The 13,831-nt window shown below is 48.6% G+C and overlaps 1 protein-coding gene across 3 annotated transcripts in view; it reads left to right on the forward strand.

Moving 5' to 3' along the window:
• Positions 1 to 3,205: 3,205 nt before the first annotated feature.
• Positions 3,206 to 13,831, forward strand: part of Ksr1 (kinase suppressor of ras 1) — a 130,325-nt gene continuing 119,699 nt past the window's right edge. For 2 of the 3 annotated variants that reach the window (XM_034506000.2, XM_034506001.2), the window contains exon 1: positions 3,207 to 3,652. In XM_034506000.2, coding sequence (XP_034361891.1) covers positions 3,422 to 3,652 — 231 coding nt within the window. In that variant the 5' untranslated portion in view covers positions 3,207 to 3,421. Of the gene's footprint in view, positions 3,653 to 13,831 lie in introns of all 3 variants that reach the window. The other variant, XM_076936213.1, reaches the window with a different exon arrangement.

The following is a 13,831-nucleotide window of genomic DNA, read 5'->3' on the forward strand; positions in this document are numbered from 1 at the left end:
CCTTTATACCCGCCCCCCACCCCCATGTTTTTACATTGTGTGTGTAAATGTATGTCATAGCATACATCTGGAGGTCAGAGGACAACTTTTGGGAGTATGTTCTCTCCTTCCACCATGTGAGTCGTCTCAGGGATTGCCCTCATATCTTCCGGCTTGGCAGCCCACTGGCCCAGCCATCTTGCCTGCCCCCATGGCATTTCTAAAAGGCTCCAAGGTAATGTAGTTATCACTTCTCTTACGCCATATTAGGAGTGATACAGGCTTAGAGACAATTCCCAGCTTCCTTCCTATGTTCTGCTTTATCTAGCCTTGTCCAGTTTCCCTGTACCATCTCTACCTGCTCGTTCTCATCCCGCTGTGGTGAAGTGAGGCTTCCCTTGCTTCCTGCAGTACGTCAAGTTCCTGCCTCTGGGCCCTTGCATGTGGCCCCTGCTTGGAGTGGCCGGCCCTTTCCTGGGGAACTACGTGAACAGATAGCTTCGTTTCCTTATTGAGATATCTGCTCAGTCCAGTGTGGTGAACACACTTGTCATCCTATCACTTGGGAGGCAGAGGCAGGAGGATCAGGAGATCAAGGTCACACCATAGTGAGTGCTTCAAAAACAAAATAAAACCAACCAACCTGAGTTCTGTGATTGGAGACCTTTTCTGGACACTACTTTTTTTTTTTTCCTTTATAGCACCCAACACTCTATGAATTTATTGTTGACCTGTGTGTGTTCAGTTTAGATTTATTTGTATGTATGTTTATGTGTGTCTGTGTGAATGTATGCCTATGACACATGTTGTCAGCTGCCCAAGGATAGCAGCCAAGAGGTGGACGTTTGTCTAGTCCCCAGCCCTGCTGCTGCCACCACGGTGGCATGGATAGGCATGAGTGCCACAGTCCATAGGACAAGGGTTTGGAGGCAGAATATGGTCCCAAGAGCTTGAGAGGTGTCTCAGTTGGTAAAGTGCTTGCCATGCAAGCCTAAGGACCTAAGTTTGCTGCTCTAACACACATGTAAAAGGTGGGCCAACAAGACATGCCTGTGATTCCTGAGGCTTGTCAGCCAACTAGTCTAGCAGAACTGGCAACCTCCAGGTACAGTGAGAGATCCTGCCTCAAAACAACAAGGTAGAGAGAGATTGAGAAGAGATTGAGTGACCTTCTGCACTGTGGCTTCTCAAAGCATGTGTTTACAGTTGAAGCATCAGTACCACCTAAGAACTTGCTAGAAATGCAAATTCTCAAGGCCCAGGCTCAAATCTGTGGATCAGGAAACTACTGGTTCTGGGTCTATCATCCTAGGATGAAAGAGTCCTCCCCTTGATTGTGACACTGTTCAAGCTTGAAAAATCACCATTGCAGTTTTATTTCTGGGGAGTTGCTTCTCTGATGCAGGGTCTGGAGTGGTAAAAGTCAGGGCTGGGGGATGTGTAAGTATTGGCAGAGGGGTCTTGTTCACAGAATGAGGATTGTTATATCTTCATAACCCTTTGAGACAGGGTCCCTCTAGATAGGTTAGGCTGGTCTAAAGTAAGGAATCCTCCTGCCTCAGCCTGTAAGGTGCTGGGATCATAGATGCGAGCTTCCATACCTAGCTGTATCAGTAATTCTTTTTGTTTAGCTCTGTTTGATTACTTTTATTTTATGTATATGAATGTTTTGTCTGCATGTAGGTATGCATAACCAAGGGAATACTTGATGCCCACAGAGGTTAGAAGGCATCAGAACCCCTAGAATGGGAGTTACAAATGGTTGCGTGTGAACCATCACATGGGTGCTGGGAACAGAATACCTTATCCTCTGCAGGAGCAAGTGCTCTTAACTGCTGAGATATCTCTCTACCCTGACCCTGTTTTGAGGCAAGACCTCATTATATATGTAGCCCAAGCTGGTCTTGAATTCACTATTTGACCAGATTGATCTTGAACTTACAGAAATCCTCCTGCCTCTGCCTCTGGAGTGCTGAGATTAAAGGTGTGCACCACACTTGGCTTCAATTTCTCTCTGTCTCTCTTCAAGACAGGGTTTCTCTGTGTAGCCCTGGTTGTCCTGGAACTTGCTCTGTAGACCAGGCTGGTCTTGAACAGAGATCCTCACAGAGATCCTCCTGTCTCTGCCTCCCGAATGCCACTGCCATCTGGTTTGTTTTCACTTCGTTTTTATTGCTAGAATGTGTGAGGTGGACTGACAGGAGAGAAGGGTGAGCAGGTGTGGTAGAGTTTAGGTGTTGGATTAGGGCAGACTGGGAAATACTGCTGCTAAGACCACTGACTGCTTAGGCTTAGGGTCTCATCTAGACAAATGTGAGGTTAGAAAGGAGCTAACATGTATACACGATCACACATGCCAGTAGTTAATCTGGGTGCTGTACAAACACAACCTTCTTTTTAGAAACCCTCTGGGCTAGATGGCTATGACAACCCCATTTGACGTGAAGGGGGAACTTGAGCATTCAGAGGAAAAGCCATTTGTCCAAGCTCACATACCGGGTAGTGGAGTGGTGGGAATCAAATTTGAACCCAAATTCTCTCTGCCTTGAAACTCTTAGAAGTGTTCCCATGTGGCATCTTGCAAGGTATGGGAAACTTATTTTGTTGAACAAATAAAACACAGAAGAAAGAAAGTCCTTTCTCCTTGCTTGCACAGTAACTTTGGTGTGACAATTCAGGGTCAAGCTCTATGTGAACACAAACACAACGCAGAATCAAATGTGAGATTTAGATGAAGGTGGGTGTTTCTTTTTCTTTTCTTTTGACAGTGTTGGAGAATCATACCTAGGGCTTTGTGTTTGCCAGGCAAATGTTCTGCCGATGAGTGCATTCCCATACATGGTAACCCCTAAGCTCACACAAAAAATTTTGAGACCCTCAATATCCCACAAAACAGGGTAGTTATCTGGATCTGAGACATCAGCCCCTGCCCCACCCCATTCGCCGGTCTTGGGAAACTACTGATGTGTGCGCTTGCGTGTGTGAGAAGGGCGTAGTAGTGGGAGATTGGGGGTAAAGGAACTGAAGGGGATTGGGAATCAAATTCCCAAGACCACGACGCATACGAATTGGAGCAGGCGCAGAGCAGCCCCTTCAGGGCGTCAGGCGGGGCCAGAGTGCGGGCGGGGCCCCGAGGGCGCGGGCCAGAAGGCAGATGCGAGGCGCGGACTACAAGTCCCAGAATGCACCGCGGCCCCGATCCGGCCCCCGCGGTCGCTTAAAGGCTCCCGCAACCACAGCCGTCGGGTCGCTGAGGCTTTCGCTTTGCCGCCGCTTCTGGGCGGTAGGAGGAGCGGACTGGGCAGCCGGCTTTCGGGACTGCAGGCTTCGGCGGCGCCGAGGGGCGCTCCTAGTGCAGCCTTCCCGGCTCGGGGCTTTCCTGCCGAGGCGCCCGTGTCCCCGGGCTCCTCGCCTCGGCCCCCAGCGGCCCCGATGCCGAGGCATGGATAGAGCGGCGTTGCGCGCGGCAGCGATGGGCGAGAAGAAGGAGGGCGGTGGCGGGGGCGCCGCGGCGGCCGCGGACGGGGGCGCAGGGGCCGCCGCCAGTCGAGCGCTGCAGCAGTGCGGCCAGCTGCAGAAGCTCATCGATATCTCTATCAGCAGTCTGCGCGGGCTGCGCACCAAGTGCTCGGTGTCCAATGACCTCACGCAGCAGGAGATCCGGACCCTAGAGGTAAGGGGCCGTTGCGCCCCACGTCCGGACCCGGCGGTGGCCCGGGAGCCGCCCCACTGCTTTCCTTCCCGAGTTGCATCCTGCAGCCGGGTTTGCTGGCTGGAGTCGTCCTCCCTTGCCCGAGCTCGCTGATGCGGCAGCGTGAAGACCTACGACCAGCGCTCACTTTGGAAGAATTTAGGGAAGGGGGGGGTGTTAGTGTGGGAATGGATCGAGTCTCCAAGACCAGCGTGCACACGGGCATCCCACTGCAAACCCCTTTCCGCCCTCATCCCATTTCCAGTGCCCAACAGTAGTCATTGTCCCACTGAATCACGCGCCGGACTTTTCTCCGTGTGCTTTATGTCCGGTAGCGTGGGCTGAGGTGATGGGGGGACGTCCCCTGAAGTGTGAGCATCAGTCGGTGGCACTGACTTTCCCCTCACTCGCCGCCCTCCTTGTTGTCCGTTCCTTTCCTTTCCACCAGGTCTCTACCGCTTTTCAAAAAGTGTTTGCTGAAACAGCATTTTTGCTGTTCGGGCGTTGGGGTGCTTTTCTTTGGAGATGTCACAGCGGTTCACTGCTTAAAATGAAATTACTTCCCTACTCCACCCCAAACATTGAGCTTTGGCCTAGGAAGGATTATACTGGGGAAGGGAACCTTTGGTAAGAATAGGCTACTTACAGGGGTTGCTGACAGAGATGACTGGAGCGCATTGAAGAAACAAGATGTGTGAGCTCTCTTCTCTCAAATTATAGTTGGGAAGTGCAGCATTAAAAGGATTTGGGAGAACGAGCCAGAAAGGTGGTTGGGATTTCAGAAGGGGAAGCTCCCCCACCCCCTTACACATTGGAGGAAAACTAGTGCCTTCCTAACTTGCTTTTGCCCAGAGACTTGGAAGGCCTTTGAAAGTGAAGGGGTCAGTTAATAACTCTGGCTTGAAGAAGGATCTTTCCTCACTGGAGTTGCCACATTTGGTGTCTGTAGGTCTGAGGATGTCTTATTAGATACATAATCTCTCTCTCTCTCTCTCTCTCTCTCTCTCTCTCTCTCTCTCTCTCTCACACACACACACACACACACACACACACACACACACACACACACACACACACTATTGCTAATTGCATCTGCCAGCTGTCATGGAGCCAGCCGGTGGTGGCTGTAATTATTACAAGTCCAGTCCTCCCTCCTCTCACACCACAAGCCTGAATCCTTGTTTGATCCAAAATGCTCAGGGTGACTCTCCCTTAGTTGTATTTTCATAAAAGCCATGAAGCCAGGGACATTGGGAGACTCCAAACAGTGCTGGCTATTATTATTGTTTTTTGTTATGGTTGCTATAGCAGGGCTGACCAGGGCTTTGCTTTAAAAACAAACCCAACAAAGCCCTGCACTGGGCTTTTCTGTGTGTGTGGATTTCTTGAACACAGCTGAGTGTGTGTGTCCAGCAAAGTTCACTTTTTAAGCTGATACAGTAGGAGGCCTGTGTGCCATGGTTCTGGGGTCGCTATCCTGCAGTGTATATCTGTTAGATTGCTGTGTTGTTGGACTGTAGCATGTTCTGTGTTGGCCTTTGTGACTCCTCCCCAGGTCCTTTTGAGGTGCTCCTGGATCCCAGGGTATATGTAGAATGGCTTAGTCTTTATTCTCTGCAAATTCTCTTTGTCCTCCAATGTTGCACATTTTGACAAAGTTGTGGCATCAGATACCCCAGAGTCTCCAGCTGTTCAGGCCTCTGAGCTGGTTAGGCAGCAGCCTCCCTACTGGGTGCATTGTGAGGTCATCCCTGGTGGCTTCTGAAGGCCTAAGGGCCATTTGCAGTGTGAACAAGACACATACCCTGTTCTTTGCAGTGTATTTGAAGAGTCCTTCTGGTCCCTGAAAAGACAGGACTTTGGATGCCATTTCAAATGGGAATTTTGACCTTGGAGCTGGTTCCTTAGGATTATAATTGGCTAGTTTGGGTGAATCACTTTATCTTTGGGGCCTTAGCTCTCCCATCTGCTCTGTAAGAGATGGAGTGGTTCCCTTCACTCTGTTTCTGATAAGCTCTGCATGTTGTGGTTAAGTGATGGGCATGGGGGCTGGGCAGGTTGGACTAGATGATGACTCTGTTGGGTTAAGTTAATGTGTATCCTAGTCTGTGTAATGTCCCTATTTAAGAACAGCAATGGACAGGTTATGTAGGAGATGCCTTCATTACAGTGAGCATCTTGACCATAGAACGTGCAAGGGAACAGAAAACCCACACAGCTTTCTAATCCTGTTTCTGTCTAGATGACCTTGGGGCAAGCCAGATAACTTCAACTCTCAAACTTCCCCACCTGCCTGTAAAGTGTGAATGGAGTGCTTTTACCTGTAGTGTTTGGTGGAGTCTGTGTCTGCCTATAAATGTTTCCTGGACGGGGCCTGGTGACATCCGTGCACAGGGCACTTTTAGAAGAAGAGGTGCATAGAACTGATTTCCTACAGGTGATGACATAGGGCAGGAAGCAATCCAGGAAGGCTGTATCAGGGCAGCCCACTCTGCCTGCGGTCAGCAGTAGAAAGGCAACTAAGCCAGGCCAGTCTGAGGAAGCCAGAAGAGGGAGTCAGAATCCCTGGAACTGGAGTTACAGGTTATTACCTGCCATCTTGAGTCCTTTTCCCAAGTAGCACCATCTGTCAGCCCCAGATTTCTGGGGGAAAAAAATTATATATATATATATATATATATATATATATATATATATATATATATATATAACCTTGAGACAGGTGTCATTATGTAGCCCTGGCTGAACTCAGCATATAGATTAGGCTGGCTTTGAACTCATGACTATTCTCCTGTTTCTGTCTCTTGGGTGCTAGGATTACAGGTGTTTGGCTTATACAAGTGTATCAGACTTCTGACAGAATCTCAAGAGGCACAGGACACTGGCTATTCTTAGCTAAACTCTTAGTGGGACTGACTGGTTGTCATAGGATGTCCCTTGTAGGACCCTGACCAGGGACAGACTGCTTGTGAAGATGCCAGGTCATGGCCCTTGGAAGTGTCCAGTGGAACTGCTAAAAGTAAAGGGATGTGCTTATTGGCCAGGCCTTCCATCACTACCTGTGTGTTTACAGCAACCCTAGCTGGTGGCTTACCTTGGCTCTGGTAGGTGGAATACCCTCCTGGTCTTTGGGTAGGAGGGGTGTGTTCAGTCTAAAGCGGTCATCAGGCAGTGAACAGCAGGCTCCACTACATGGCTGGCAGAGAGCTCTTCCATGTGGGCCCTGAGTTAGGAATCCTTTAGAAGCCATCAGTCTGACCTACTGGCTCCATAGGAAACATTGCCAGAGTCTGGGTGACTGTTCCCAAGTCAGACCTTCCCAGAAAGATCTGACTAGAACCTGGTTCTCTTTTCCTAGCTCAGGTAGTGTCATTTCTCTTCCTCAGTTTTAACCTTTTGCCTGAGAGACTCCAATTATTACCAAAGGGACATAGAGCTGAGGGCCCGAATCCTTTGGTGTCCACTTTCATCTTGGTGACTTCTACCCTGGACGGACACACTTCCCAACGCCTTCAGAGAGGCCTAAGGAGGACGTGCTGTGTGTGAAGGCTGCGAGCCCAGGCAACCCTGGATGCTGGAGGGAGGGAGGCCTTATCACATCTGCACCCAGGACCTGCAGGCTGGGGATGATGCCTCCTAGCTGCAGGGCTGTTCCTTCTCAGACACCTGGTTTGGCTCATAATCCTGGGAAGCTGCATTCCATTCCAGATGCTTCCCTACCTGCCTGCTGGCTGTGATACAGAGAGGGACCATGCACAAAGGTGCCTGTGGTAACACTGACAGCATCTGCAGACGTGAGGAAAGGTAACAAAGCCTTGGTTGAGTCCTTAAGCTGAGCCTTACATTTTGTCATTACATTTATTTATGGCGTGTGTGTGGTCAGAGCACAGCTCTTGAACCAGTTCCTTCCTACCATGTAGATTCAGAGACTCAAACTCAGGTTGTTGGGCTTGGCTGGAAGTCCTTTTACTCCTCTGAACCCTCTTAACAGCCCCCTAAGCTGTGGTTTTTTTTTTTTTTTTTATCCTTATAAAGCAGGTTGTCTAGTGTCATTTTTACATTTAGTTCAAAGGGTGTCCACTTCACCTGGGTGACTTTTACCCTGGACAGACCCACTTCCCAACTCTCCTTTACAGAGGCCTCAGGAGGATATGCTATTTGTGTAAGGAGGTCCCAGATGCTGTAGGGAGGCCTTATCTCATCTGTACCCAGGACCTGCAGGCTGGGGATGCCGCCTGGGGTAGAGGTGGACTGCATCCTAGCTGCAGACACACCAGGGCTCATGGGAGCAACCTCTGCAAAGAGAGGGTCCAGGTACATGAGGAACATTCTTGAACACGCTCCATGTGAAGTTCTCCAGTGTCATTATACTGGTCATTTACTGCAACCTGGGAGATTTCATTCCCAGTGTGAAGATTTGGTAACTGAACTAGGAGAGCCAGAGAGCCTGAGTTTAGTAGATAGTTGAGCCTGAGTTGATCGACATTGAACTTGCAGCCATCCTTTTGCCTCAGCATCCCCAGTGCTGGAGTTGTAAGTATGTGTCACCACTCCCATGTCTCACCTTGCAAACTTTCCAGCTTCCTCTAGAAACCTTGACGGGGGAGGACTGGGGGAGGGCCTTTGGTCAGTCGTGAACGCTGAGGGAATGGATGGTCAGTAAGAGAAAGGACTGGCTCAGTATTGGTTCACTTCCAGCCCACTGGATCTGTGAGTGACTGCCCTGGACAGCCTTTGAGTCCGAACGTTGGACGGCTTCCCTCCCATTTAGCTCTGCACATCCTCAAAGCAGGTGGTGAGGCAACCGGCGCCTCTGGTTTCATTCTGAGAAAGGAGAAGCTGCTTTGAGATGGGCTTACTCATATCTTGTTGTTTGAGATAGGGTCTCTCTATGTAGCTCAATGTAAGCCTGGCTGTCCACGAACTCACAGTGATCTGCCTGCCTTTCCTGCCCCAGTGCTGGGACTGAAGGTGCACTCCACCATGCCTAGCCCACTCAGTTTTGTGTTTTTTTTTTTTTTTTTTAAATAGCTACCTGCTTTATTCTTTCTGAGCAACTCTGAAGCACGGGTATATCTTCTAACTTGCTACTTTTAATTGCAGTGCTTGAGATACACATTGGCGCCTGCCCCCTCTGCACAAGGGAAGCATAGAGCTAGATAACAGCAGAATCACCTGCCAGAGCCAAGCCCTGGGATCAACCTTGGTTCTTTTTCTTTTTCTATTTGCTCCTCCTCGCTCTCGACTGTGGTGCGCACTCTGTACTCTGGGAACTTGCAGTGCATGCCTTGTTAATATCTCTAGATCACGTGCACTTTGTAGTGGCCCGGTCAGTGAGCCTACCGTGCATCCATACCACACAGTCCTTTAACCAGATCCCACTTTTCTTGACTTTTTGAGACAGGGTTTCTCTGTGTAGCCCTGGCTGTCCTGGAACTGGCTTTGTAGACCAGGCTGGCCTCGAACTCAGAGATCCACCTGCCTCCTTCTTCTGAGCATTGGGATCAAGGCATGCACCAGCACTGTAAGGCATGTCCCAATTTTTAATGCTTGCTTATTTGGACTTTTTTTTAATACTTTTGTTTTGTCATGCTGATATATCTTCCTACAGGTAAGATTTTGCTGAATTAAAATGTTTGAATGCCTTTAGTATCTGTCCACTTAAATTAAAGAATTATTTATTTTTATGTGTATGAGTGTTTTACCTACATGCACGTATACCACATAGGTGCCTTGTGCCCTCAGAGGTTGGAAGAGAATGTCAGATCCTCTCAAACTGGAGTTTACAGATGTATGAGCCACCACATAGGTGCTGGGGCTCAAACTTTGGTCCTCTGGAAGAGCCACCAGTCCTTCAGCCACTGACCACATAGCTAGCTAGCTAGAGAACGAGAATGTGCAGATGTGGGTGTGTATGCCACAGTGAAAAAGTGAAGGTCAGGGGACAACTTGAGTTGGTTCTCTCCTAACACTGTGCAGGTTCCAGGATCAAGCTCAGGTCTGCCTACTTGGCGGCAAGCGCCTTTGCCCAAGCAGAGTGCCTGTTAGGGAGAATGAGCAGAGTGGTTGGCAGTGCTGAGCTGGAGGCTCTCCCCTGAGTGACACATGATAGTGCCTTGAACTTGCCTGACTGACAGGGAAGATGTATGGCTTGTCCTAAGGAATTCTTGTAAGAAAAAGAAATAGCTCGTCCCTCTCTCCTCCATCCAGTCTGAGGGACCCTGAGGCTTAGGTGGGATTTTGGAAAGCTGTCTAAAGTATCCTATGTGGGCCTAGCTCGCCCCAAATGGATATATATACTTTTTTTTTTTTTTGCACCGCCACACCCAGGCTGAATGGACTGCCTTTGTCCCTGACTGTTCAAGGCTTGCTCACTGACAGCTCTCCTGAAAACTTTCCCTCCTGTAGAGCCTGGAGTTGGGAAACTTCATGAAGATGTTGAGGGTTTCCCCCCCTATCCATTGATGGTTTTACTGTCAAGATAATTGTAATGACACTCTTCACCTTCCATGTCTGCATTCACAAAGTGGGGTGGCATCTCAAGTTCAAGGCCAACCTGGACTCTAGGCTATAGAGTGAGTTCCAGGCCAGCCCGTGGGCTGTATGGTGAGTGAGGCCTCTGTCATGTGGCTTGCTCACTTTCCAGTTACTCAGAAAAGTATAACTTTCCTCTTTTTATCTCTTTTTCTGGATACTGGCCAAAAGCCTGAACTTACTTTCCTGAACATCCGGGCCTTCTCACTTGCTCCCAGAAGCACCCGCTCTGGTCCCTCATGCAGCTGCTCACAGCTTCCATGGCTGAACTGGATCACTTTCTCTCTTCCTCATCTCCATCTCCCTCCTCCCAGCTGCTCCACAATTTATAGCTTGCCTTGTTTCTCCTTCACAGTCTCAGAAAACTGTTCTCCAGCTTTTTTTTTTTTTTTTTTTTTTTTTTAGAAAAAAAAGGAAGAAAGACAGAGAGAAACATTTTTTCTAGTTATTTCCAGATCCTGTGAAGACCCTGCTACCCCCTAGGCAGCTCACCTCACATCTGTGGAAAGCAAGGTCCTCCCCAACACTGGGTTGTCAATGGAAAGCCTGCAGTTGGAACTGTGTGGATACCTGTTTCTGACATTCTCTTTTGGCTTCTTTTCCTATTTTTTTTTAAACCAATAATTAGTACCATTTGTTTTATTCACTTTGCATCCTAATCGCTGTCCCCCCTCACCCCTTCCACAGTCCCTCCCTGCTCCCCTTTTCCCATTCTAAAACCCAGGTTGGAAGTACAGAGGTTTACTCTGAGGCCAGCTGTTGAGATAAAACAAAAACTCTTGTCATGAATTCTCACGCACTGAGAAAAGTCTCGATCTAGACTACTCCCCCACCCCCACCCGTGGCCGTCATACCTGTGTGTTCCAGGATGTCTGTATTTCTGTGTTCCCGTGCTGGTGGGCAGCAGAGCATCTTTACTGGGAAGATTGCCCTGTTGAAGCCATCCTGCTTGCATGCAGCTCCCTCCCCCCCTCCTTCATTTTTCTGCCCTGGGAATAATGACAAGAATGATCTAACATTTGCATTCACAATTTTGAGGGGGGAAAAAAGGGAGAATAAAATATGCAGTACAGGAACCAGCCAGCTCTGATTAGGAAGAATAAATTTCCACACAGCACCAACTGCAGGCTTATATTGGCAGGGTATTGATCAGGAGGGTTCTGCTTTCCATGGCTATGAACTGGTGATTGTGTGTGTGGGGGGGGTCTCTGCCGTATCTGCAGGCTTTGAAACTAACTTAACTGATTAATTTGTTTTTGTTTTTTCAGACTCTAACTAAATAGTCTCCCTATTTAGCTCCCATTGCCTAGAACTTGCTGTCTAGACCAGGTGGTTCTCTAAGTTGCTGTGATTCCTCTGGAACCTTAGCCACCTGTGTGCTGGGATTTCATGTCTACACCACCTTGCTCAGCACACACAGTTTTATTGAAAAAAAAAATCAGATCATCTTTTTTCAAGGTTTATTATTTTATGTGTATGTCTTACTTAGTCACTGTTCTGTTGCTGTGAAGAGACATCATGACCACAGCAACTCTTGGAAGAGAAAGCATTTAATTTCGGGGCTTGCTTCCAGTTTCAGAGGGTTAGTCCATTGTCATCATGGAGAAGAGCACGGTGGGCCTGGTGCTAGAAAAGTACCTGAGAGATACATTCTCATCTACAGGTGGAGGGGAGGGGGGGGGAGAGAAAGAGAGAGAGAGGGTGGTATTTAAGCATACCCCTCCCTAATGTACTTCCGACAAGGCCACACCTCCTAATCCTTCTCAAATAGTTCCACTCCCTCATAACGATTCAAATAATATAAGTAAGTCATTCTTACTCAAACCACCACAATGTATGAATGTTTTGCTTGGATGTATGCTTGTGTGCTGTGTGCATGCCTGGTACCCGAAGAGGCAAGATTCCCTGGAACTGGAGTTACAGGTGGTTGTGAACAGATATGTATGTAGGTGCTAGGAACTAAACTGGGGTCCTCTAGAAGAGCAGCCAGTGCTCCTAAATGTGGAGTCATTATCCAGCCCCAGTTACAGGTCATTTTTAAAAAATGATCTGTAAAAAATGATCATTTAAAAAAGTGATCTGTGTGTTTTCTCTCTTACAGAACAGAGGCTTAGACTATTGTCCTACTAAGCCTGGGCTTCATGTGACCTTTCCCATGTTGCAAGATGCTCCTTTGAAAGAGGGTTTTAAGTAGACAATGTGTGACATTAGTGTGTTGAGGGAACACCTTAGCCTTGCACCTTAGCCCTGAGCAAGGAAAGAGACTGTAGGCTGAGGTCGGACCAGTGTTGTGTTGGTGTTCTAGAGACTGGAGGTCCCTTTGGAGGTGGAAGGCAGGGTTTGGTGACGGCAGGGAGCCCAAGCTCCAGTGGACCCAGTCATAGGGAAAAGTGGCCTTTTGTTGGGGGAGGTGGTTTAGATGTGGTGGCACTTAATCTTTGCACGTTGATGCTCAGAGAGTTCTGCATGCCTGGACATCCCCCTCCCTCCCTATTGTCCCTCACCCCCACCCCCCTCATTCCTGGTTGGACAGAAAACAAAGCAGGAGACATACAGATGGCTGTGGGTGCTTTTGAGCCTGGGGCTGGAGGGGAGGGGAAGGGCTGGGCTGCAGACAAGGAATGCTTTTTAAAACAAAAAAGGAAATGCTGGCTCGGAAGGAGAGGAAAGGAAGCAGCTTCCTCTTGCTGGTGGTGGCTTTGTGTGTGTGTGTGTGTGTGTGTGTGTGTGTGTGTGTGAGAGAGAGAGAGAGAGAGAGAGAGAGAGAGAGAGAGAGAGAGAGAGAGAGAGGCAGAGAGAGGCGGAGTTCTTTCTGTCCCCTAGGCCTGAAGAAGCTGACTGGGACAGCTGTGGGGACTCTCCAGCCTTCACTCCCTCTCTGTTGCCTGAGGTTTCAGAATTACAAGGTTGATGCCACCCCACCTCATCCTCCCCAGATTGTCAGATCAAATGGCGTGCGGTTTCCAAATTGCCCCTCAATACCTGCTACAAAATGGATGTGTCATGGTAGCTGACATTTTACTGCTAGGAGTGTTCTCTGGCATGCGGTCCTTACACCACGTGCTTGCCGCAGGCCCTCCCGTCATCCTCATTTGCAGAAAAGGAACCGAGGCACAGAGAGCAAGAGCAAGAATTTGCACAGCAAAGGAGGTGCAGAGCTGTCATTGAACCTGGATGCTTTTTTTTTTTTTTTTTTTTTTTTAATATGGCCTCAGGTAGCCCAGGTTAGCTTCAAAGCTCACTTTGTAGCTGAGAATGACCTTGAACTTTTGAGGTTCCTTCTTCCACCTCCCAAGTGCAGGGATTATAGTTTTGTGTGTATACGTGTGTGTGTGTGTGTGTGTGTGTGTGTGTGTGTGTGTGTACACACGTACAAACACACTTGAGTGAGTCAGTTTCCCCCACTTTCACGTTTCCTGGGGTCAAACTCAGGTCCTTACGTGTGCACAGCAAATGCTTTACCTGCTGAGCTATCTTGTAGGCCTGGGCTTTTTGTTTGTTTTTTATTTTAATTTTGTTTTTAATTATGTGTCCGTGTCTCTGTGTGGTATGTGCCAGTGAATGCAATGTCTGTGGAGGCATTGGGTCCACCTGGAGCTGGACTTATCAGCAGTTACAAGTCGCCTG

The sequence above is a fragment of the Arvicanthis niloticus genome, chromosome 6 (assembly GCF_011762505.2).
Source record: "Arvicanthis niloticus isolate mArvNil1 chromosome 6, mArvNil1.pat.X, whole genome shotgun sequence".
NCBI classification, from domain to species: Eukaryota; Metazoa; Chordata; class Mammalia; order Rodentia; family Muridae; genus Arvicanthis; species Arvicanthis niloticus.